This window comes from Aotus nancymaae, unplaced genomic scaffold, assembly GCF_030222135.1.
Source record: "Aotus nancymaae isolate 86718 unplaced genomic scaffold, 86718_ANA_hifiasm-v0.15.2.pri h1tg000062l, whole genome shotgun sequence".
NCBI classification, from domain to species: domain Eukaryota; kingdom Metazoa; phylum Chordata; class Mammalia; order Primates; family Aotidae; genus Aotus; species Aotus nancymaae.
The window spans coordinates 1,884,175-1,911,144 of record NW_026988476.1 but is presented as its reverse complement, the minus strand read 5'-3'; the positions used below and the strand labels follow the sequence as shown (position 1 = coordinate 1,911,144).

The following is a 26,970-nucleotide window of genomic DNA, read 5'->3' as shown; positions in this document are numbered from 1 at the left end:
GCCTAGGTAAGAGAGCAAGAAACTGTCTCTAAAAATAAAGAAAGAAAAAGATAAGGGCAGGGCTGTTTTAATTTTGTATCCCCCATGCCAATCAGAGCACCTAAGAGACAACAGGCCCTTAGCAAACATTTGGTAAATGAATGTATGAAGGTTTGTGTGTAGATGTCACAATTATCAAATATTCATAAGAAAAATTCATCAATTATAATGAGTATTTTCATTTCTTATCCTGAAAATATTCTTAGTTTTAGTAAAGAGTTATGCTTTATAATTACAAATATAGTTTCTGAGTCCCTCTCTCAGTGAATATGAAATGTGTGAATTCAAATGCACTTGAAAATATAAACACATTTCTTACCAAGAATTGCCTTTTAATTGATAAGCAAAAAGCAAAAAATAATAATTTTGCAATTGTTTCTTCTGAATCTGACCTTTTGCCCTAGTTTCTCCTCTAGCTTTAAAATAACTATACTTTAAACAAAAATAGCATACTTTTCCTCCAAAATGGCTAACCACAATACTGAAACAAAAATTTTTTTGTAAGAAATGTTACATGTCATATATACTTCCAAACTATACAAAAACATTAAGAATAGGTTAATTTAATATAGCATAATCCCTTTAAAACACATGTATTAAAGAAAAGATGAGCCCCAACCTTATAAACTTGAACTAAGTAGTATACATCAGGATTTCCCATATGTAATTGTGAGAAACATATTTTCATTCATATTTACTTGAAATTCACATAACTAATATTCCAGATTCTAATAATAGTGAGCTAATAAGAACAACTCTTACTAGCATTTACTATATGTCAGACACCGTGCTAAGTGCTTTACGTGTATTATTTCCTTTAATACTCACAAGAACGTTATTAGGTAGGTACAGGTAAAAGTCAGAGAGTTTGCAAGAGACAGAGCCAGAATCAAGCCCAGGTATATCTGACACCAAAAGGCTGGGCTATTAACTACTATACACATATTTATTAACGAAGAAAATAGTGTTATAAGTGGTAATACAAAATATATTCTGACTTAAGACTGTTGAACTTTTCAAAAATCAAAACCTAAATCTTTAACTAAAATTTCTTAGTTTGTTCTGACATGATCACAGAACTTCAAAGGCTAAAGATAATCTTAACTGTGTTTAAAGAACCACTCATAATAATTTGTGAAAAAAAGCAGTACATCTAGGAAGAATAAGTGTAAAGACATTATGTGATCATGAGAAAAAATAAATATTTTGAGAAAAACATCAATAAAAAAGAAATAACAGAAGAAACAGGTCTTTGAAGATAAGACTGCTTTTTTTCCCCATCTTTAAGTCCAATTAAAATCGTGGTTAATGATTCCTTGTAGCAATGGAAAATAAGTAAAAATGTAAAATAAGTTTTGCTAAAACAATCGAGTAGGCCGGCCTGGCCCAGTGGCCCACTCCTGGAATCCCAGTACTTTGGGAGGCCGAGGCGGGCGGATCGTGTGAGGTCAGGACCAGCCTGACCAAGATGGCGAAACCCTGTCTCTAGTAAAAATACAAAATTAGCTGGGTATGGTGGCACGCGCCTATAGTCCCAGCTTCTTGGGAGGCTGAGTCAGGAGAATCACTTGAACCTGGGAGGCAGAGGTTGCAGTGAGCCAAGATCATGCCACTGTACTCCAGTATGGGCGACAGAGCGAGACTCTATCTCAAAAAAACAAAATACAAAAATTAGCTGGGCATGTGGCTGTAATCCCAGCTACTCAAGAGGCTGAGGTGGGGAAATCGTGCGAACCTGGGAGGCGGAGGTTGCAGTGAGGTGAGACCAGGCCACTGGACTCCAGCCTGGGCACAGAGCAAGACTCCGTCTCTCAAGAAAAAAACAAAAAACGAATCGAGTAGGCCAGGTGCAGTAATCCTAGCACTTTGGGAGGCCAAGGCTGGGCAGATCACTTCTTGAGGCCAGGAGTTCAAGAGTGGCCTGGCAAACATGGCAAATGCCTGTCTCTAAAAAAAATACAAAAAATTAGCCAGGTGTGATGGCACACACCTGTAATCCCAGCTACTCAGGAGGCAGAGCCAAGATTGTACCCCTTGTACTCCAGCGTGGGTGAGAGTAAGACTCTGTCTCAAAAAAAAAAAAGAATTGCGTAAATAAGATGTGCACTGATTCTGAAATATTACTTACAAAAAGCTTTTATTTAGCTAGCAATACTAAAAATTTATTTCAAACTTACAATAGGTTAGCCATTGTGCTGAGCGCTTCACATACATTATCCCACTTAGATTTTAATTACTTCATTTGCTCAGGGAAAAAAAAGCATATGTTTTGAAACAACTATAGACGCCTTATCCAACACTTGGAATTTGCTGTGTATATTTTATTTATTTATTTACTCACCCATTCATTTATTTACAGCCACCATTCATTTAACATGCTCCACAGTCACTACCAACATTTATCAAGAACCTACTGTGTTCCATTAATGGACAAGGTACTGAGGATAAAAAAGGAATAAAACCAAAATTATTGTCCCCTAAAGGTTCACAGACTGGCAGAGGAGACAGTAAACAAACTTTATAAAATAATATAGGAAATGTTCATCCTTTCCTCAAGGCATCATAGCAGAGAAAATAGAGAACAAGAATAACCTAATGCTGGAATAATAGTGAGAGAAGTCATCACAGAAGATCCACAATATGGGTCCAAATAAAGCAGTTGCATCAAGGAATGAAATAAAAGGATACAGTCTATAAAGCTTTAAGTGGCATAAGCAGCAGAACAGGTGATTGATTTGGGAATGGGAGATAACTGTATGATTCTTTCAGCTATATTCCACCAAATACCATAGATAGGTAGATAGACTTCCATGAGACAAAGACAGATACAGGAAAGAAGAGTTTGGTTTTATACATGCTGAGTTTGAAATGCTTATAAAGCATTCAAATAGACATCTACAGTAGACAACCAGACAGACAAGACTGGTACCCAGGAGAGCATAAAATGAGACGAGGGCCAAGTAGAATAATTCAGTACAGACATATACCCCATAACAACATTTCAGTCAACAATGGACTGCATATACAACAGTAGTGACATAAGATTATAATGGAGCTAAAAGATTCCCATTGCTTAGTGATGTTATGTGCCCATAACATCACAGCACAACACATGATTCACCTGTTTATGGTGATGCTGGTGTAAACAAACCTACTGTGCTGCTACTTATACAAAAGTGTACAATAATGCCCTAGGCCTTCACATTCATTCACCACTCCCTCACTGTCACCCAGAACAACTATCAGTCCTGCAAGCTCCAATCATGGTAAGTGCCCTATGCAGGGGTACCAGTTTTTATCTTTTATACTGTATTTTTACTGTGCCTTTTGTTTAGATACATATTTACCATTGTGTTACAACTGTCTACAGTGTTCAGTATAGTAACATGCTATATAGGTTTGTAGTCTAGGACAAATAGGTTATACCACATAGCTTAGGTATACAGTAGGCTATACTATCTAGGTTTGTTTAAGTACACTCTACACAGTTCATACAAAAATGAAGTCACCTAATGATGCATTTCTCAGAAGGTACCCCCATCATAAAGTAAACCATGACTCTACATCATCTTTTACGAAGCAGGAAAGAACAGTGTGTAGGGCACTAAGTCTCAACAAACACCTCCATACCACACCACTCCTCACAAAAACAAAGCAAAACAAAACTTTACACTTAATACTTTCAAATCTGCTTGTGCAATCATACACATAGCAAACATTTACCATGTATTTCCTACATCATAAGGCATTGCACTAGCTGCTGAGGGTAGCCAAGAATAAAGACAACCTAGTTATTAATCATAAGAATCTAGCTAAAATAGGAGCAATATAGCAAGTATGTTAAGAGCACAGGATCTAGGCTGACATTCGAACCTTAGCTCTGCCATTTACTTTTGGGTGATTTGAGACAAATTACTTAACCTATGGGTGTTTCTGCTTCCTCAACTACAATGGGGATCATAATATTATTTATTCCCATAAGGTTGCTATGAAGAGTAAATGAACTAAAAACCAAGTCATGAAGACTAAAATAGTCCATGGAAAACATGTATAACAGTGCTTTATACATAATGCATGGTCAATGAAAATTAGTTATTTCCTATCATAAAAATTATCAGAATGGCTGCATGAGTGCAATAATAATACAAATCAACAGTGTTACTGGATTTCAAAAGATGAAGAAAGGAACAGGCCAGGCACGGTGGCTCACACCTGTAATCCCAGCACTTTGGGAGGCCAAAGTGGACGGATTACCTGATCAGGAGTTTGGGACCAGGCTGGCCAACATGGTGAAACCCCTCTCTATAAAAAATACAAAAATTAGCCAGGCATGGTGGCACTTGCCTGTAATCCCAGCTACTTGGGAGGCTGAGGCAGAAGAGTCACTTGAACTCAGGAGGTGGAGGTTGCAGTGAACCAAAATCACGCCACTGCACTCCAGCCTGAGCGAGAGAGTGAGACTTCCTCTCAAAAAAAAAAAGACCCTCACTTGGCAGGAATTCAGGGAACACTTCCAATGAGCTGCCCTTCTGAGCAAGGCTAGCTCATATAGTGCCTTTGCGTGAATTATAAAGCAGCCCACAGGTGCACATTTCTTTTTTTGACAAATCATAAACAAGAGAACAAGAGGTGTACATCAAGAGGAGGGTAGCCTGCATTTCTGTTATCATTCAATCCCTTCAACAAGTACCCTTGTGCAGGATATAACCAGCACAGTCATATAAGGAAGCCTGAAAAATAGGACACATAAAGTTGATGAAAGGTAATGCAAACATTCCAGTAGACAAGTAGAAGAATGACTGTAAGTTATCAATAATAGTATATCCAGCCTAGACTGGCTTTGGCAAGTAACCCAGATTAGCTAACGCATAGGAGTCATTTAGAAGAATAGCTGAAGATAAACCCAGAAAGGTAGATTGAAGCCAGATGACAGAGGATATTGAATACCAGCAAAAGCATCCAGCTATGACTCTGAGCAAGGGAGTAATGTGATTTCAATAGTGAGAGAAGTCTGGCATTATGTACTAGAAGGATTTAAGTAAATACAGGCCAGAAAAAGGCCATTGCAGTGGGATGCTGGTTTATGAGTTTCTCAAAGGCAGGACTCTGTCTCATTCATTTTTGTATCCTCAAAACTAACACAGTGCTTGGGACAGAGTAGGCACGCTACAATTTTTTGAAGTATAAATGAATGAAGGACCAAAAAGTAGCATGTGCCTTAATTAAAGTAGAAATAATGGAAACAGAACAATACATACTGGAAAAATATTGCAGAGATCGAAAAAGGGATTATTTGCTCACTGATGAAGTGTGGTAAGGATATTAGGGGAGAATCAATAAAGACTGTAAAACTAATAAAACTACGTGGACTGCATTACAGGTTTCGATGAGAATCAAATATAATTATGTTCATAAAAATGTTCCATTTAAAAAAATGCTGCTTTACTCTGGAATAAAAGCTACTCATCTTGGGCAGATTTACTACTATCTATGACACTGAATATACCTCATCATTTTAAAACATTTGTCTTCCTTTTGTCTTCATCAGATTATAAAACCTTTAATAGTACACTGGTGTCTACTCTGTTATGAAGCAATATTAATAAAACCTTATTAAATGTTGCTTTAATTAAACTTTCTCACTCACAAAAGAAACTATTATTAAACCAATTTCAACTATATGCCACAAAAATATAGACACATATACACAGATATATACTTATATAAATATACAATGTATACTAAACATTTTTGTGAATGTAATCTTAGCAGGCTATGAGCTTCCATAGTATATGTTTATTTTTCTTTATATTCCCCTGGTGTCTGGCAAAGAGTGTCAGAGGTGCTCAATAAATGTTTGTTGAACTAAAATGAACTGAAATGAACTGACTTAGGAATCTCACAGAGCTTATCAATGGTTTCTGATGGTCTTTAAGTTTCCCTCTCCCAGTCTCAGTGATCTTCCACACTGTGCATCAAATTTATGCTGTAAAAGAATGAGATCCATAATAAGGGTGTTTTTAAGAAAGAGAAAAAAGAAAAATCAAAAAGTAAGATCATAAAATAAGTCAATATATAGGATCGGTGGGGGAGTGGGCATGATTTTCAGTGTTTGCCAGTTTCCATGGTTTAAATATTCCCATCATGGCCTCTTTCAAGCTAACAACATGATATGAGTTGGTTTGCAAAATTCACTGAAAATTTAACAGTCAGCTCTCACAAGCCAGTATGCACCGGTTCAAGCACACCACTGGTTGCAGTATTTATAGGCATAGTACACGACCCCCAAATTTTGCGCAGTAATACTACCATCCACATCCTCAAAGGAACATACAAAAGGAAAGGAAATCTACATCCTATTCCTATAATGCTTTTTAAACTTCAATGCAGGCCAGGCACGGTGGCTCACGCCTGTAACCCCAGCACTTTGGGAGGCTGAGGTGGATCACTTGGGGTCAGGAGGTCGAGACCAGCCTGACCAACAGGGTGAAACCCCATATCTACTAAAAATACAAAAATTACCAGGTGTTGTGGTGGGCACCTGTAATCCCAGCTGTTTAGGAGGCTGAGGCATGAGAATCACTTGAACCCAGGAGGCGAAGGTTGGAATGAGCTGAGATCACACCACTGCACCCCAGCCTGGGTGACAGAGCGAGATCCTGTCTCAAACAAACAAACAAAAAACCCATCAATGCACAAGGTAGTCTTCTTTTGAACTGGGCATATGGTCCAGCCCAGAAATTCCTTTAGCCTAGACCAGTGAAATTCAAACTTTTCTGATCATGTACCCCAACCAGTTTTTAAAAAGATATTTGGGCATGCATCCTCAATGTTAATATATTTGTTTATAAATTATATTAGAACTACTATACTAATTACCATATATAAGGTATATACAAACAAAAATTAAGATAAAAATTAATTCAAATAGAAAAGAAAAATTTTCTGCCCATATCCCAATGGACTGTCTTGCAAATCTCCCTGGGGCTTACACAATCTACTTCAGCTATTACTAAGTACAATATGAAAAGTAAAATGGATAGCTTCCTGGACCTGTTTCCCCTAGGCCTACAACCTTATCTTATTAGATCTTGCCACATCACAAAATATCTTGCTTTTATTATTATTTTCACATCACTCTAGTATATCAACTTTGGAAACAAAAGACATCATTCTATTTATAGCATTCTATTTTTAGTAGTGGTATTTCAATTTACAAAATACAGTAATTCTCAATCACTGAAAATGTCAAATCCTAGAAAACGAAGCATTCCTAAGGGTGATGTTAATATCCTCCAACAGTTGTTGGCCAAAGATTCATTTGATGAATCCAATTTTTCTGAAATAGATGATTCTGATGATTCAGACAATTCTAATGTTAGTTCTGTTTAGAAATAACTCCAAGAAGAGTTTTTATATTTTATTTTCACATTGAAAATCAGTCAGATTTGGTTCAGCCTCAAAGAGCGTGTTGATGAGCGCCAGCAGCGAGCTGTACTTTTTGTGTCTAAACAGGAAATGGGTTAACTGTTTTCTTCATCCTTTGATCCCTTATTATACAGTTTCTTCACATTGTCTACAAGACTCAAAGCTTTGGCTGAAATGATATCCAAATTAAAAGAGGCCCACACCTACAAATCTATCTACCTTTCCATCCATTTAATTTTCCTTATTTCTTCCTTAAGGAAGACAGGGTCCTTTTTCTAGGGTAACTAAGTGCCATAATTAAAATTACTAGGAATAAAACATATTACTGGCTCTAATCTCAATAAGGTTGCCTAAACATATATGTTTATCTCCCTTCTCTTTCAAATTCCATTCAAATGACAAGGAGACAAAATGTCTAAAACTAAATAAAACCATAACCATACTAGAAAACAAAAGAGACTGACATTAGCAGATTAGAAGTTAAAAATTCTAGATCCATGTTTCTTAAACGTTGGCATGCATCAAAATCATCCAGTGGGTTGGTTAAAACACAGATTGCAGATCTCTAATCCCAGGGTTTTTGATTCAGTAAGTCTAGTACAGGGCTCAAGATTTTATATGTCTAACAAGTTCCCAGGTTAAAGCTGATTCTGCTGGTCAGACAGCCACATAAGAACCATCCTAAGTAAGCAGAGGTCACTAAGAAAAACATTTTTTACTAATTCCAATTAGCATCCTCAGAGAGATTCAAGATAATGTACAATCTTTTTTTTTTTTTTTAAGGAACAGCAAGTGGAAAATAAAAAATATTTCTGGAAAATTGGAAAAAATATAATTTCCAAGTGAAAAACAAAATCAGAAGAACCTAATAACAACTAAAGTCCAATACCGTAGTGTGAAAAATAGTCAAAGACATCTTTCAAAACACAGAACAAAAGACAAAGAGAGAGAGATATGAGAGAAAAATTAACAAGCATAAAGTTCAACATCTACTTAATAGGTTTCTGGAGACAGAATAAATACATCACAAAACATAATCAATGAGCAGAAGAAATTTTTCCTATGCTGAAAAATACTCAAGGCTTGATACTGCAGGGCCAAATCCCACACAAGTTAAGCCAATAACTACACGCATGCTTGTGGCACTTTTAAACACAAAAGACATAAAGAAAACCTTAAAACTGTGAGAGGGAAAATATTTGTTATTACAAAGGAATATGAATCAGACTAGCATCAGACATTTTATTAGCATACTCGAAGAAAATGGAATGCTGTTTTCAAAGTTCAGAGAGAAAATTATTTTGCACCTGGAATTCTATAGTTAACTAAAATCTAGTTAAACTATCAAATAACGAAAACAAAATAAATACACCTTTGGAAATTAAAGAAATAAGCAAATTTACTTCCTATATGTATTAGTTTCCTACTTTTGTAAGATATTATCACAGAAGTCCAAATCGATCTCAGTGAGCTAAAATTAAGGTGTTGGCAGAATTACATACCTTCTGGAAGCTATAGGGAAAAATCAATTTCCTTGCTTTCTCTAGCTTCTAGAAGCTGACTACATTCCTTGAATAGTGGTCCCCTTCTATCTTCAAGGTCAGCAACATATGAGAAGGACTGAATCCTTCTCATATCAAATCACTCTGACTCTAACCTACCTCCATCTTTCATTTATAAGGATCTTTAACTGGACCTGGCCAGATAATCCAGGATAATCTTCCCATATCAAGATCTTTAATTTTGCTAGTGTTAGTCACACCAGCAAAGTTCCTTTTGGCAGGAAAAGTAACATATTTACAGATTCCAGGAATTAGGATGTGGACATTTTTGGCAGGCCATTATTCTGCCTACCAAACCATAAAAGGACTCAAGGATGTCCTTCAGAAAAACAAAAAAAGAATTCAAGAAAGAGGACAAGATGGGAAAGATGAAAGTTGGTCCCCCACAAAAGGAAGCAAGTTGAAAAATATTTTTTAAGAAAAAAACCTGTTTCTACAGTGAATAAAATTTACATAACCAAATTACTATAAATCTTGTTTATTAGTTTCCAATTTTCAGAAATATAGAGCCAAGCATCAGAAGATATGAATATCTATGTCTAGTTCCAGGGTCTGGCAGATTCTTGACTCCATTCATTGATATTATACTTTACACAGATACCACACATTATTTTTTCATATGTGCTATTTATTAGGAACTGAAGTTACATAGTAAGGGTAGAAAATAAGTTAGCAGTATAGCCACAGTTAAACATATTAAATGATTATTGCTTGTATTATATAAAATAGGTATGGACTCTTGCCTGTATTCTATAAAATAAGTCTGAAGGAGAAATTAAAATCAATTCTGAAATTTTCATTAAGTAGCTGATAATTTATGGAGTTACAAATAAGTTCAATGTTAATTTTTTTGAAATATCTAAAAAGATAACATCTAACAATAATAAGACTATGAAAAATGGATACTCCCATAGACTATAGCTGAATTTTTTTTTCTTCTCACAAGGGAAAGAATGGAACAAATTTTTTAGGAGCAAACTTTTAGGAGTAAAATTTAAAATAGGAGTATCTTTTGACTTAGTAATTTTATTTCTAGGAATCTATCCTACAAAAATGTCATCACTTAGAGTATAAGAATACTATATAAGAATTCCACCGTAGCATCATTTAGAGTAGGGAAAAAATGGGAACCAACCAAATATATCATCAAATGGGAACTGGTTAAATATAGAGTCATTGACCATTAATGCAGCAGCCATTAAGAATGAGGCATATCGGAGAGAGATCCAAGATGGCTGATGATTAGCAGCTCGGGCACGTACCTCCCAGTGAAAGCGCAAAGAACGAGAGGACGCCACACTTTCAGACGAATATTAGTTGCTCACGGACCACGAGATTCCCAGTGGAGGAGCTCCACGGGTCGCCAGGGCGACTCTTGTGGCCGGCGTGGCGGTTTTGCTGGTGCCTTAGCACGCCAGTTCTTGGTGCAGAGTCCGGATATTCCCGGGCAGAAAAGCACCATCAATCTTAACACCGCTCTTTTGGCCGGCTCAGTGGATTGCTCAGTTTTCGGCGCAGGGAATCAACAAGTTGGACGTCAGAGACCCAGTTAGAAAGTCGGTAATTATAAAGACGACAGACGGACAAATATATAATGAAGGGAAGAAACCAGCGTAAAAAGGTAGAGAATACTCAAAATCAGAATGCCTCTCCCTCTACAGGGGATTGCAATTCCTCATCAGTAACGGAACAAGGCTTAATAGATTACACCGGTATTCCAATAACAGAAGCAGGTTTCCAAACGTGGGTGATAAGAAACTTCTGTGAATTAAAAGAACTTATTCTAACCCAATGCAAAGAAACTAAGAACCTTGAAAAAAGGTTTAATGAAATGTTAATGAGAATGGACAATTTAGAGAAGAATATAAGTGAATTGATGGAGCTGAAAAACACAACACGAGAACTTCGCGAAGCATGCACAAGTTTAAACAGTCGAATTGATCAAGCGGAAGGAAGGATATCAGAAGTCGAGGACCAGCTCAGTGAAATGAAACGAGAAGACAAGAATGCAGAAAAAAGGATGAAAAGGAATGAGCAAAGTCTCCAGGAAATATGGGACTATGTGAAAAGACCTAATTTACGTTTGATAGGTGTACCTGAATGTGATGAAGAGAATGAATCCAAGTTGGAAAATACTCTTCAGGATATCATTCAGGAAAATTTTCCCAACCTGGCAAGGCAGGGTAATATTCAACTCCAGGTAATACAGAGAACACCACAAAGATATTCTTCAAGAAGACCAACCCCAAGGCACATAATTGCCAGATTTATTAGGGTTGAAATGAAGGAGAAAATACTAAGGGCAGCTAGAGAGAAAGTTCAGGTTACCCATAAAGGGAAACCTATCAGACTTACAGCAGATCTCTCAGCAGAAACCCTACAAGCCAGAAAAGAGTGGGGACCAATATTTAACATCCTTAAAGAAAAGAACTTTCAACCCAGAATTTCCTATCCAGCCAAACTAAGCTTTATGTGCGAAGGAAAAATTAAATCTTTTGCGAACAAACAAGTACTTAGAGAGTTCACCACCACCAGGCCTGCTTTACAAGAGCTTCTGAAAGAAGCACTATACATATAAAGGAACAACCAATATCAGCCTTTCCAAAAATATATCAAAAAGCAAAGAACTTTAACACAATAAAAAATTCACATCAACTAATGGGCAAAACAGCCAGCTAGCATCAAATGCTGGTATTAAACTTACATATATTTTAATTGGATAAAAAGCCAAAACCCATCGGTATGCTGCATCCGGGCCCATCTTACATGAAACAATACACAAAGACTCAGAGAGAAGGAGGAAGATTTACCAATTGAACAGAGAGTAAAAATAAACTAATAAACAAAAAGCAGCAGATGCAATTCTCACCTCTGATAAAGTAGACTTTAAAGCAACAAAGATCAAAAGAGGCGAGGAATGACATTACATAATGGCAAAAGGATCAATGCAACAAGAAGAGTTAACGATTCTATAGATCAACGAGACAGAAAATTAACAAGGATATTCAGAACTTGAACTCAGACCCGGAACAAGTAAACTTAATAAATATTTATAGTACTCTCCACTTCAAATACACAAAACATACATTACCACCTCACACCTATTCCAAAGGTGACTATACAATTGGAAGTAAATCACTCCTCAGTAATCGCATAGCATTTCATAGGTTTAAATTAAATATTGGTTGGCTGTTTGTTTGTTATCTTCTTCCCTTACTCCTTCCTGATTACATCATTAAGTATAATTATCAGTATAAAAGAGGTTTTCAATACCCATTACTAAATTGCATTCTAGCCTGGGCAAGAAAGCAATACTCCCATTCTCTCTCCCTCTTTCTTTTCCTTCTCCCTCCTCCCCATTCTCTCTCTCTCTTTCTCTTCCTTTTTTCTCCTTCCTATTCTCTCTCTCTCTTTCTCAAAAAACAATTACCCTTCCAGCTTAAAAGTACTACTAAATAAGTACCCACTTCAACTAAGACCTTTGTACTTTCAGAGAAAAAAAAAAAAAAAAAAAAAAGAATGAGGCATATCATGGAAAGATGTATGCACGTACACATATATGTAGTTTTTTTAGATTTTTATATGGAGAAAGGAAGAGCTGAAAGGATACACATAAAACCATAGCCTAAGTTAATTCTCTGGAACAGAAAGGAATACATCAACTTTCAGTTTTACATTACACACATATTCCGTTTGAATTTTGGTTTAATGGATATGCACTACTTTTAGAATAGCTTTTACCCTTAAAAAAACTGAATTCCCAACACTTAAAAACTTAACCCAGAATAATGCTTCTGTAAATCATAAAGGCAAATTGGTTTAGGATATAACCTCCACACAAGAACATCAAAGCCTTTTATGGGATATGTAGCAAGCAATAAATGGTTAACACTTAAATACATTATTATTATTAAATGTAACCAGAAGTGAGGGCAGCATTGAGTTTCTTAAAGATATGCAACTCACTACAACTATACTATAGCTTCTGACAGAGTAAATGAAAAACACCAGTATGCTCTTTATCATTTCAACATTTAATAAATTAATATTTATATTAATAAACACCTACCGAATCATTCGCTGCTAGTGCAAGTGCAAGATTCACTGTAAGAAACAAAAATAAATAAATTTAGTAACTTTCCTTCTATTAATATTCATTTTACCTTTTAATATTTCCAATGTAATAACCTAAGCATAAAAATATTTTAACATATAACCCTTACGTGTAAAGAACAAGCACATAGAGGAACACAGAAAGTACAAACAAAAATAAGTAATTTTCCGGCTGGGCGCGGTGGCTGACGGCTGTAATCCCAGCGCTTTGGGAGGCCGAGGCAGGCAGATCATGAGGACAAGAAATCGAGATCATCCTGGCAAACATGGTGAAACCCCATCTCTACTAAAACTACAAAATTAGCTGGGCATAGAGTTGCGCGCCTGTAGTCTCAGCTACTCCAAAGGCTGAGGCAGGAGAATAGCTTGAACCAGGGAGGCGGAGGTTGCAGTGAGCCGAGATCGCGCCACTGCCCTCCAGCCTGGTGGCAGAGCAAGACTCCATTAAAAAAAAAAAAAAAAAAGTAACATGATGATGAATATGTTAATTAGCTTGATTGTGAAAATCATTTCAAAATTTAGACATATTTCAAAACCACGTTCTACATCACAAATATATAGAATTATAATTTGTCAATTATAACTCAACAAATCTGAAAAAAATAATACAAGTTAACCCTGGTGAGTACCACTGGAAGGAGAAAGGTTCCCTTTTTACATTATTAAACTGTTTTTTTTTTAGAATAAAAATTTTCTTTTGAAAATTTTTGGCAATATCTGGTTATTGGTCTTGGCTGTTAACTCATATTTCTGGTGGTATTTCTTTTACGAGTTCTGAAAGCAACATTTCCATGACAATGAAATCTATAACCAATAAAAAGACCCACCAAAAAAAATTATCTGCTTGAATGATAATATAAAAGATATAAAGATTAGGCAACATTTTAAATACTTAAAACAATGTTAAATCTTTTTAAGCGTTCTCAAGTATTAGATCTATATCGACTTTATAAATGTTGAAAATTACATTATGGTTAAATAAAAAAAGGCACAATAATGTAAACAATCTCATTGCAAATTTGTAGCTATAAACTGAAGAAACTGGAAAAGAACATCCCAAAACAGAAATAATTTATTAAATAGTATTAAAGTTACTAGATGTTTTAAAAATAATAACGTTTAACCAATTATTGAACACTAGTAAACACTAAGCTAAGTGGTTAGCTTGTGCAATTTGTATAACCATCTTATGAAAGAAGTTACCATCTCCATTTTACAGGTAAGTGAACTGAAGATTTGCTGTACAATCTGACCACGTTTTCCTGAGTTAAGGGGTAGGAGACCCAGCTAGTACCTAGTTTTGTCTAACTCCAAAATCTAAGCATCAACACACTACCTACTCCTGAAACCAAGGAACCAGATGTTAGGAACTTCACAAGTAAATTTTTAAAACACAAAACCATAATTTTAATAGTGTGCACTTGCCAGTTGGCATAAGTTCTTAATCGGGAACAGAATTAATATTCTGTAATACCTGCTGTAGTGGATTTTCCAACTCCACCCTTTCCGGAAGCCACAACTATAACTTGTTTAACACCTTCTATCGGTTTCTGCTTTGGAAGTCCTCGGGACATGATTTGTGTTCTTCTTTGTTTTAGGGTCTCACTCTCGGCGCCAGATAACTTTTTGTAAAAAGTAAATTTTTTAAAAAGACGTTTTAAATAAGCCATCCCCATCATCACATTGTAAAAGTAAAAACAATCTGGCATTTGCAATTAAGAGGGCTTTCTTTTCTAATTCTGCTCATCTCCACTTTGAAGACATTTACCTACTTCTACTGGTAACAACTGTAAAGACACATTGCTTAAACTGATTTTTTTTCTACAAGGATACGCTGAACGTTTAAAAGTGGAAAGTAAATACGCTGCCTCTTTAAGGAGTTAAGGCTTCCACGTGTTTTGCTTTTTTAAATACATATTTGCTAAATAACTCAAAGCCAAGAAAGCAATGTAGAATACATCTACGTTCTAACTGGGTTTCATGTCCCGCCACGCCTCAGCCTGGGTCTGCCTGAAAAGTAGGCACGTCCAGGACACTCGGGGGGATTTCAGGAACTGAGGCGAGTCTGTGGCAAGTAGCAATGCAAGGGCATCTGCGGCCCTGTAGCCCAGCATCTCTGTCCGCCCGCTTCCCCATGCCCTGCAGCACCACGGACCTGGCGCCGACAAACCATGGCTCGGCTTCCCCCAAGTCGGGCAGTGGCCCCACCACCAGCCCGGAGTGACACCGCACCAAAAAGCAGCAGACGCTGCCAAATCCCCATGACGCGAAACTGTGCTCTGAGCCTAGCTGGGGAACTGTCGCGGAGGGCGCGGAGTGATGACGTCACTTGGCAACGCTCGGCTCTTTTTTTCCCTACCAACCGGCCTTCTTTTGGTATGTTCCGCCCAGGAACCTAATCTGCACTATCTTGCTTATGGCCAGCTACAAACATTTTGCAGCGTTTTACTAAACGTCTGTGAAGTGTTGTCACATATAATATCTAGTTTGATCCTTACATAAGTCCCGAGGTGGGCAGAAGACTTACTAGTATCCTCCTTTTATGGACAAGAAAACGGAGAAAGTTTAAAGAGACTTGATCCAGCTTAACAAAAGTAGGAAATGGGGGAACTGGAGAATGACTCTAGGATTTCTTACTAAGCAGTATATGGTCATTTAAACACTACCACTCTTAAGGATTTTACCTTTTTATTTTTTCCTGTGTGATCTGCAGTGAAAGTGTTTTGCGTTGGTATTCACGACTTGTGTTGCTGACACTTTCCTGAAAGCGCGATCAGGGTGCTTTATTAGACTTGAAAAAGTTTACCTAAATCAGAAAATAAATCTAATGAAGCAAGTTTTGCTCAAGAAGGAACTTGAGTAAGAAGGTGGAATTTATCTTGGTGGAAGAAAGCAAGTATCCCTACATACAATGCAGTTCAGAGAGAAAACTTGAAAGGTGATGCCCAGACCTAGAAAAAGGATCCTTTAAGGTAAGGGACGGTTTATACTCACATATTCTTCCTAATACTCTCTTGGGTTGATTTTCATTTCTTTCATTTGCTTCTTAGATACGAGGTCATTCAACTTATTTTGCTCTAATCTGATCTTTAATTTCCTTGTCTTTAATACGGGCATAATGTATCGACCAGAAAGAATTACTGTGAGGATTAAATGAGATTTACCAGAAAAGTACACTCTATTTAGTAAGCTCTGAAAAGACAATCAGTTCCTTGCTTTTTCTCCTCCAGTCCATCCCACAACCTTATTGTTTCACTCAGCTTTCTTTATCTTACAATTTTAGCTATTTTTATATCACTTTCTAATTATATCATTTTATATCTTTTCTCAACTAATTTGATTAATTTGTATAAACTGTAAGCCAAACGCATAGAGATAAGGGAAACAGCCGTCAGAATAATCTATTCACTAAACAAAAAATGCTGAATATCTATTTCTCTCCAAATAGCTTAGCAAGGTCTTCCAGACTTAAGACTCATTTAACAAATATTCATTGAGCAACTACTATGTACCAACTACATAGTAGACTTAAGGTATTCAGCATTGAGACAGACATAATTCCACCACTAAAGGACTTTACAATCCAGTGCAAAAGACAGAATAAGTTAACAAAACAAATTGCAGTATAGTATGATAAGTATAGGAGAAAAGCATTGAGTGATACAGGAGTACAAAGAAAGGGCACTCAATTCAATCGGTGGAAGCATCTAAATAGGGTAATATCTAAGCTGAGACCTGAATGTGAATAATGTGTAGAAGTTAGCTGCGAGAATGGCAAGGAGATTGTTGTAAAGTTAGAAATGGACTGCTAAGGCTAGGCATGGTGACTCACACCTGTAATTCCAACATTTTGGGAGGCCAATGCAAGAGGATTGCTTGAGCCCAGGAGTTCAAGGGTGCGGTGAGCTATGATTGCACCACTGCACTCCAGCCTGGGCAGCGGAGTGACTCCTTGTCAGAGAGGAAAAAACGAAGGAGGAAGGAGGGGGAGGAAGGAAAAAGAAAAAGGAAAAAGAAGAAGAAAGAAGACAAGAGGAGTAGAAATAAATTTCTTTTATGGATTGTTAAAAATTACAAATGATCTGTGCAGTTTAGGACAGAGTGACTGAAAGAGATGAGGATGGAGTGAAGGCTGGTTAGATGGAGGTTACCTAAATCAAGAAAGGCTGTATATATCTTGTAAAGTAATTTGGACTTTATCCTAAGGGAACTATAGAAGGATTTTAAGCAGAAAAGTAACTACCAGATTTCTGTTTTAGAAATACCACGATAATTACTGGATTAAAAAAAAAAAATGGATCTGCAGGGCAAGATCAGAGGCAGGGAGACATGAGGTTATTGCAGTAATCCAAGAGAGTTGTTGTAGGTTTGACTTCACATCTCTAAATTTCACTTTGTTATCAATAAAATAGATAATGCCTACTTGTATGGTTGCTGTGAGGTTGAATTTAAGATAACACATGTAGAACACTTGTCACATAGTAATTGTTAGCTATTATGATAACCATTAGTTGTGTAGATGTTTATGACATGAGCAACTAGATGAATTCCCTGAGAGAAAACATAAGATGAGGAACAAGTGAGAATAATGTTTGTAGAATGACTGAATCATTTCTTTGGTTTACCTTTCCCCAGATTAAAATTTTAGAAGAGTAGTAGAGGTGTTTCTTCTCCATAACACTGACACACACACACATACATATCCATTGCCTCTTTTCAAAAGGGTATTCTCCTTTGGTCCTAAGAATTGCTAAGTTATTTGGCCCCCATACCCAAGGTCACTAATTGGACTAAAGACGGATGTAAAACCAAAAAAAAAAAAAAAAAATTGACCAATTGGATTATTTCTCCAGAGAGTTTGAAAAATAAAAGTAACAGATGTTAGTCAATCTTAGTTTGTCTTTGAGCTAATAAGGCTGAAATGACTATTTTCTACTATGTGCACACAGAACAGATAAAGCCAATGCAAGGGAGAAGAAAGTAGATCATGAGAGATCGTGTTACCATAGAGGAAAGGGAGAAGAGCTGCACTGCTTCATAACTTTCCAGTTCCTGGTTCCAGTTCATAATGAGGTTCAACTGGACTTCCTATCCTTAGGTCCATAAGATATACTTACATCTACCCAATAAATTTATTGTCTTAGCCTAATTTGGATGGGTTTCTGTATATTTGTAACCATGGTGAGATATAGTTTTAAATGTGTCAAGGATTTTCTCCCTATATTTCCATGTATCTCACATAGCCCTTCCCCATTTGGACAAATTATATGGAATCATTTTCTGACCCAGCTAAATGTCTGACCTGAAAAAAATGTCAGAGAAAAGAGATTGTTTTCTTGGTTTTGAATTTTTGGAGTTGGGACCTTTCAGGAGAATGGAGATAGCTCTGGCAAAGATAATAGCTTGGAAGACCTACATACTGATATAGAAACATGATTTCTTGCGTGTATCAGTTAGGATTACATTTGGCTGCAAGTAGCAGAAAACTCTACAATTGTCTTAAGCAAGTATATTAGTCTTATATGAACAGTTCAGAGGTAGATCACACAGGTCTGATACGATGAATCCATAGTGCCATCATGTTCCAAATTAATTCTTTTTGTTGGTATCCATTTTCATCCCCTCACAGTCATGAGATATCTGTCGTATCTTCAGGCATCAAAGCTATATTCCGTATAGGAAGAGAAGGGAATGACAAAGAGGATTTCCTAGTGAGTCTTTGCCTTTTTTATTCAGGAAAGGAAGATACACACATCCAATTGGCTACAACCAGGTCACATGACCACCCTTAGCAGCAAGAGAAATGAGAAAGTAAGCATTTAGAGGTCTCTAACTTGTAGAGTAGAGAAAAGCAGTGGAGAATGTGAATGCAAATGGGTAGTAAATGAGGCAAGTCAACATCTGTCCTAGACAGACTATATCAAGTTTCCTGGGATTATGAGGGATGAAGAGAATGCGAAGAAAACTGAGAATTTAAATATCCATGGTTCTTGTGACAGTCATTTGTAGTTGGCTAACCCTATGTGGTAGAAGGAAATTTTTCTGGAGAGTTTCTGAGAAAGCTTTAGCTTTTCTGATTGAGTGGAACATAGTTGGTGCTACTCCTTTTTCCCACCTTTACCATGGATGTGACGTGGAGATGTGGCAGTCATCTTGTGAACTGAAAAGCACAATAATGACAACCACAATAACAGAAGCTAAAAGCTGAGGAAGAGGACATATGGCAGGAAGATGAATTCTTGGTGGTATAGCTAAGCTGCTATACCAGTCCTCATCTGCATCTCCAGACCTCTGATTGTGTAAGATATTTAAGCCACTGATGGCTAGGATTTCTGTTATTTGAGCTACAATAATCTGTGCCCATTATAGCAAATAAGAAGAAATCCCATACTCTGTGACTAACTCTCTCCTGTTCACCCAAGATTAATCTCCAGTGGGGAGAGGGGACAACAGAGCCCCAAATCAGTTTGGGGGATATGAAAACAACAGAATCAATGTCCCCATTACCAGGTAGAGCTTGGTACAGTGGCAGAACCATAGAATAAGAACAGTTGAGTATTATGTTTAGGCAGATCGATAGATCTGAGTAAGCCACAAAGTGGCTAAGAGAATGCTGATTGTAAAGAGAACTTAAGGTCAAGAATTAGCGAACAGTTGGGAATAATCTGCATGGTTAGTTATATACCATCTCCATGGATGCCGGTATGCATAGATAAATACCTTGAGGATGAAATTCACCTCAGCATGTGGATACTTAGCTACAATCCTGGTGGAATCTGTATTGAACAATATTTTCCACCACTCTGACAGAAATTTATAAATAAATAAATATTGAACAAAATAAAAAAGATTCCTTGGAAATATCTCCTAATTGTGTCTAGAGTAATATCTTGTATTGTTTTCCAAAAAGGAAGGATTTATACCTGTTAGGTTGCCCCTCATTCCTCCCAAAAGACAACCCTTCTTAGGTGACTGAGGACTCACTGAAATTCCAGATTCCCTCACAGATAAAGAGCCTGCCTTATTCCCTTTCCATAGGCCACAGATCATGTCAATGCCAAATGAGAACATGTTATCAACTCCCTTGCTCAACTCCCTAAGAAAGAATAGTGTATCTTGGACAGTTTCCTGTCTCTGCTGAATATACTGAATAAAGCTCAGAAACTTATTTCAGTTCCTTCAGTTTGAGGTTACTATCCACAACTGACCTTCTCATCCCGTCCAAAGGCTCGCCAAAAAGAAAACCTTATCCCATCCATGGGACTTCTGTAAATGGTAACCCCCTTAATTGACCCTACTTTGCCTCACAGTGTGATTTGTTTTCAAACCTCTGTTTATGACTCCAAGCATGAAGCTGTCTCTTAGCTACATTGAATACTAATTTACACATTAAAATATAGAATAAATCTGTTTAAGTGAATAGCTCCCACAATGAACCACTCTCTCTATATGAAATGTGATCTAAAAATTCATGGACTTTCCAATATCAAAGACTTTGCTGGCCATTCAGTGTCTTAGTTTGCATAAACTAGTCCTGTCAAAGAACTTCCCCATCTTATAACTTAAAATTACATAAAGGAAATGTATGTATCTTTGTAGATGGGATAGACTTCTGAGAATGTGCCTCAAATTACTAAAAATACACCTCTAAACTTTGACAGGATGTGTTTCTAAATGCCCATATCCAAAGCTGAATAAATCATGAATGATTTGACATTTGAATTTCTGATTTACAAGATTGAACTGAATCTTAAGACAAAGGTTACAGGCTTGCTTTATACCTGAATATAGTCTCTATTTAATGTTTAAAGCTTCAAAGAGTCCATCCTGAAATAGGAGAATTTGGAAAAAATGTTTGTCACCCAAGACAAATATTTGCTACACATGGGACCCCAGAATTCCCGTGTTTTTGCTTTTTCATTTACTCTAGTACCAAACAAGTATTCCTTTAGCTAAGCCTCTCCCACCTTTCAATTCTGTCCTAGGGACTAGAGAACATAAGTTTCTACAAGGCTTTGCTGAAACCTTACTTCAGTAGGTATTCAGACGAGGATTTTCCTGTTTTTACTTTAGAGGACATACCAAGGACAATGACAAAGCAGAGACCCATCAAGATACAAACGTTCATTTCAGCTCATATGAAGTTCTATTTTCTTCAGGGAAAATGGAATAGTGTAGATGTTTGTCTGTTTTATGCTGCTACCAAAATGTGGGGATGTTCTCTATAATCATGTGACTTGGATAGTATCTTATCTACTTGCTGTTCTGGTACCCAATCTTGTTGATTCATTTATTAATCTTTTCTATTTAGAATTTATTAGCCATACATAAAGATATTATACATGATATCTAATAAATACAGCAGGTCCAGAATTTGTTCAATCCATTGATTGATTGATTGAGACAGGGTCTACCCATGTTACCCAGGCTGGTCTCAAACTCCTGAGCTCAGGCAATCCTCCCATCTCATCCTCCCAAAGTGCCAGGATTACAGGCATGAGCCACTGCACCTGGCCCTGTTCAATCTGTTTATGTAAGTGAGGAACTCCTACAACTTACTGTAATCTCTCAAAATACATCCTATATTATCATTTAGAGCAATAGAGCAGAAATACATCAAGGGTTGTAAATTAATTTATTCCAGGGTAGACTGGCAAATTAAAAGTATGATGTTTGTCTTCTGTCTTCCACACAGCTCTATTACTGCTTGTAGTGCTCCAATTCATACCAACTACTCTTACAGGCAGTATTTGAGTCTATTTTCCACAGCATCTTCTGTGGCTTAACTATATAATGTTTGGAAAGAGGATTTGCCTGACCATGTATGATAATAGCTAATGAACACTCTTAATCCTATTAAAGACCATCCATTAACCATAACTCAATAATCCAAACACTGCTGAAGTGATAACTACTCATCTTTCTCATGCTTTCCTAGTCTTTGTTGGTCTTCAAAACAGACAAAATGTTTTTACATTTAAGATGTTAATTTGGGGCATGGTTGTTCTAAGGAGTTTAATCGTTGGCGTTCTGACCTGGTTAGACCCCAACAGTTCTTTTAAATACCTGATAAAGTTTTGTCAATTAATCAAAGGCTTCACTATATCAATGCCACATTTAACCTCTTTTGCAAATTTCTAATCATGTGCAAGATTCTCTTTTATTTAATCATGGCTGTTTTTGTTGGGGAACATGCTGGCAGTGTGCTGTGGAGAATTTCATTTTCCATAGATATCTGTTACCAGGATAACAAAATTGATAGCATTTGCTGATGAAATGCACTACTCAAAAAATTGTTTTAAGATTTCTCCAACATTTTTCTGAAGTACAATTCTTTACATCTTTTCCAGGGTCTGATAGGAGGCTTTCTCATTTCATCATAGCTGACAGCACTGGAGACAGAGCAGAATCACAGAAGAAGAAAATAAGATACTTAGTGACTTGTGCTTATTAGTTTGTGATACTGTATAGCTAACTGGAAATTCTATTAAGCCATTCCCACCAATTGCTTCTGGATTATAGAATTAATTGAATATAATTTGTTAATGAGCATCTAAATTTACCCTCTCTTTTTGCTCTGCCATATGTCAAATTCATCCATTCTTTTTCAACAGACTCTAAGATGGCCCCCAGTGATCCTCACCACTTGGTATTCCTACCCTTACCTCCTGAGAATGAGCAGAACTTAGAACTTGCTTCTAATCAATAAAATACAGCAAAATTGATAGATGTCACTTCTATTACTATATTACATAATATGGTAATTTCTGTCTTGCTAGGAGACCCTCAACTGGCTCTGATAAAGCAAGCTATCATGTTGTGAAATGCCCTGTGGAAAAGCCCATGTGGCAAGGAACAGCCAATAGCCAACAGAGAGCCGATGCCCTCAGTCCAACAGCCTACAAGAAACTGAATTCTGCCAGCAACCATGTGAGACTGGTAACAGATTCTCCCGGGCAGTCTTGTGAGAGATCATGAAGCAACGAACTCAAGCTGTGCCCAGATTCCTGACCCACAGATATTATATAATATAAATAAGTTTTAAACCACCAAGTTTATGCAATTTTTTATGCAGCAGTAGATAACTAATACTTAGTGATCTAGATTTTAATAAGTCTACAGTCAAGGTATAGTTTCTTGTAGGTAATTCTTTTTTGCCATTTGTGGAAAAAATTGCACATTTTGTTACAAAATTGAAACCTTTGTGTATTTTGAATCTTTGTTGAGAGTTATTAAATGTTATTAACTATTAATAATTCATTTTATATTAATTGCCAACCCTCATAAAATAATATTTTAATATTAGATACTAGAGAATAGAGACATTTGTGAAACAAAGAGATGCTTCAATCTGAATTGGAGAATCTCTTTGTTTCACAAGTCAAATTCTATTTTTCTTAGTAACAGTTGAACCCACTCAAGTCATTTCCAAGTGAAATAAAAATTAGACATGATCATAATTCTTATTCTGCTCTTCTCTCCATGACCAGTCTTCTCTTCAGTGGTTATGTAAGAAATTAGAGTTTTATCTACATTCTCTGTCTAAATTAGCAGTTTATCATTATTCTTCAATTTTATAAGTAATTGGGATAAAAGTATGAAGAAAGCAATTTTTTGCACATAATGTATAAATAAAAACTAATGCAAACAAGGATTTTCCAATGACACTCTAAATAACTGTTAACTGCATCATTGTAAATCAGCCTATTTTGTAAAAAAAAAAAAAAAAAAAAAAAAAAAAAAAAAAATTCAGTATATATGAAGTATTCAATTAATCATAATGCACACATACCATATAGTTATCTAAACCCAAGGAAATATATAATAAATGCCATTATAATCTTTGGAGATAACCAACTCAATGCTGCACACAATGCTGCAGATTTTGTCCCTAAAAATATCTTCATAGAATGTTGAACCATAATCTGTACATTTTTCTTTTTCTCTAGCTTTACTGAGGTATAATACAATTGATAAATAAAAATTGTATATGTTCATGTTCACAACTGCCATGAGATGGGCAGGGCAGTTATTATTAGTCCCATTACTGCATACGGAAATGAGGAATCAAAGAGTTTAGATTATTTGTTTTAGGGCAAATTGCTGAAAGCAAAATGGAGATGGAGGTCTCTTACTACCTATACAGGACGACTGCATGCTGCTGACAAAACGTTATTCCATTACGACCAGCTACCATAAGAGAGGCATCTGGGGGAAATAGCACTACCGCTGCAGAAAGAAATCTGAATGCCAACTTCACTATTTGATGCACCTCTAAGCTTCTCATATAAATTTCTGTTTCATTAGTTTTAGTTAAAAGTAATTTATTTCAGAAGCTCATAAACATATTTAATGTCCTTGTCTTGAACTGCATTGAAATTGCATTTTAATTTATATAGTATTCAAGTTTCTATTAAAATATTCATTGTGTCCCAATTATAATAGTTTGTAATTCCTCTACCCTTCCTAATTCCATCATTCCTTGAAATTGTCTCAAATTTTTCTATTTCCATGAAGACTTCTCTGATAATTTCATCAAGTATTAAACTTCACCTCCTTAACAATTAACATTTTATTTAATAGAGCATGAATTTAAGGTACAGTGTGGTTGCTTTCATTTTATAAATTTAAGTTAGCAATGCTAGCCTATGTCAAGTCTCTCTTACACAATCTTTTTTCCAGTCACAATTCAGTATTGCCATAACACATCCAGGTTTATTTAATATGAGGCACAACATTACTTCTAAATTCCATTAGATCATGTTATCCTTAATTCTATCCAATTTTGAACTTTATTACATATTGCCTTTTACTATTTTCATATGTCTTCTATTACACAGAACTATGTGGTATTTGAGGAGCAAAAGTATATCATAATGATAATTATATCATCCATATGTAGCACAGTGCCAGGCACATTGTAGGGGATCAGGAGTTACTGACTGGTTAGCTAGTATACAAGCAATACATACTGGAAAGATCAGTGGAGTAGAGAGATAAAAAAGCCTGGGATGTTGTCAGAACTCTGCTACTAACTAGCTGTATGTTAGACAAATCATTTAACTCTAAATCTGTTTACTTCATACACCATGAAAGGATTAAATGAAATAATCTGTAGATTCTTCTTCCAGGCTCATATTGAATTAAAATAAGAACTGAAGAGAACAAAGTTGTATAACTTCACTGTTGCTAAAACAATTTTGAGAAAATTAAAGCGAATAGTTTAGTGATGCTTCAGACCAGAAAAAGCACAAAGTATATTTTCTTCCTTATAGGACACAAATTGAAGGGTTATGAATGGATTTTTCACCTTTACCATCATTTTCACCTCTACCTCTATTCCTATCATTTGTTCATCTTGGGAATAGTTTCTATTCTTCCTTTTGGGAACTACATTATTGACTTCACATATTCCAGGAAGTCTGCAACTCTAACCCCAGGTTCAGTGAAAGAAATTGTTGTCCAAAGTCCTTCTTAGTAAACAACACAAAATAGAAGTAGCACAGACTATTAAAGATTCTCTTCATGCCTAAAACACAGAAAACGAATCAGACCCTGTTTTCCTTTTGAAGTATTAAAATACAGCAACCAATATAGACATTCATTCCTGAAAATCACAAAGATATCAAAATCAATGTTACTTGTATGATATCTACAGATTCAACAAAACTCCAATCATAATCCCAGCTGTTAATGAGATAATTCTAAAATTTCTTGAGAAAGGGCAAAATGAGAGCATTTACTCCTGACTTAGGAGTGATCAAAAATTAATTAGATGTGTCACGGAACACAATAACCATTTTAAAAATTTACAAGTTAGGCATGATCAAAATTTAAAACTTCTGCTCATCAAAAGATCCCATTAATAAAATAAATAGCTTATTTGCAGTAGCCTCAAATAACATAAAACACCTAAGAATAAACTCAGCCAAAGAAGTGAAAGATCTCGGCTGGGCACAATAGCTCACACCTCTAATCCTAGCACTTTTTGAGGCAGAGACAGGTGGATCACTTGAGCCTGGGAGTTTGAGACCAGCCTGGGTAACATGGCAAAAACCCCTCTACTAAAATATAAAAAATTAACCAGGCATGGTGGTGTGCACCTGTAGTCCCAGATACTCAGGAGGTAGAAGTGGGAGGATCACTTGAGTTTTGGAAGTTGAGGCTGCAGTGAGCCAAGATTGCACCCCTATACTCCAGCCTGGGCAATGGGAGTGAGACTGTCAAAAAAAGAAGAGGAAGAGGAAGAAGAAGGAGGAGGAGGAGGAGGGGAAGGGGGAGAAGGAGGAGAAGGAGAAGAACATTTTGATATGGTTTGGATTTGTGTACCCACCCAAATCTCATGTTGAGTTGTAATCTACAATGTTGGATGTAGGGCCTGATGGGAGGTGACTGGATCATGGGGGTAGATTTACTCATTTGGCGCTGTTCTCCTGATAAAGTTCTTATGAAATCTTGTGTTTTAAAAGTGTGTAGCACCTTCCCCATCTCAGTCTTCCTTCTGCTCTGGCCATATGAAGGTGTACCTGCTTCACCTTCACTTTCCACAATAATTGTAAGTTTCCTGAAGCCTCCCCAGCCACACTTCCTATACAGCCTGCAGAACCATGAGCCAATTAAACCTCTTTTCTTTATAAATTACCCAGTCTCAGATATTTCTTTATAGCAGTGTGGGAATGGACTAATACAGATCTATACAATGAAAACTGTAAAACATTGATGAAAAAAATAAATGCAAAAAGATATTCCATGTTCATGGACTGGAAGAATCAATATTGTTACAATGTCCATAGTACCCAAAGCAATCTACAGATTCGATGCAAGCCCT

At 36.4% G+C, this 26,970-nt stretch overlaps 1 protein-coding gene and 1 long non-coding RNA gene across 3 annotated transcripts in view; one reads left to right on the top strand and one right to left on the bottom strand.

Annotated features, from left to right (window-relative positions):
- The window catches only part of NUBPL (NUBP iron-sulfur cluster assembly factor, mitochondrial), a 282,020-nt gene extending 266,593 nt beyond the window's left edge, over nucleotides 1-15,427 (bottom strand). Inside the window, exons 1-3 of one of the 2 annotated variants that reach the window (XM_012468600.3) lie at nucleotides 15,298-15,427; nucleotides 14,617-14,764; nucleotides 13,099-13,133 (exon numbers count right to left, since the gene is read on the bottom strand). In XM_012468600.3, the coding sequence (XP_012324023.1) occupies nucleotides 13,099-13,133; nucleotides 14,617-14,764; nucleotides 15,298-15,405 (291 nt within the window). In that variant the 5' untranslated portion in view covers nucleotides 15,406-15,427. The remainder of the gene's footprint in view (nucleotides 1-13,098; nucleotides 13,134-14,616; nucleotides 14,765-15,297) is intronic. The other variant, XM_064365771.1, reaches the window with a different exon arrangement.
- A 44-nt stretch (nucleotides 15,428-15,471) lies between these two features.
- On the top strand, nucleotides 15,472-23,793 carry LOC105728273 (uncharacterized). Its single transcript, XR_001109987.3, has 2 exons — nucleotides 15,472-16,114; nucleotides 22,922-23,793. It is a non-coding gene; the product is annotated as an uncharacterized LOC105728273 (long non-coding RNA).
- Nucleotides 23,794-26,970: the final 3,177 nt, after the last annotated feature.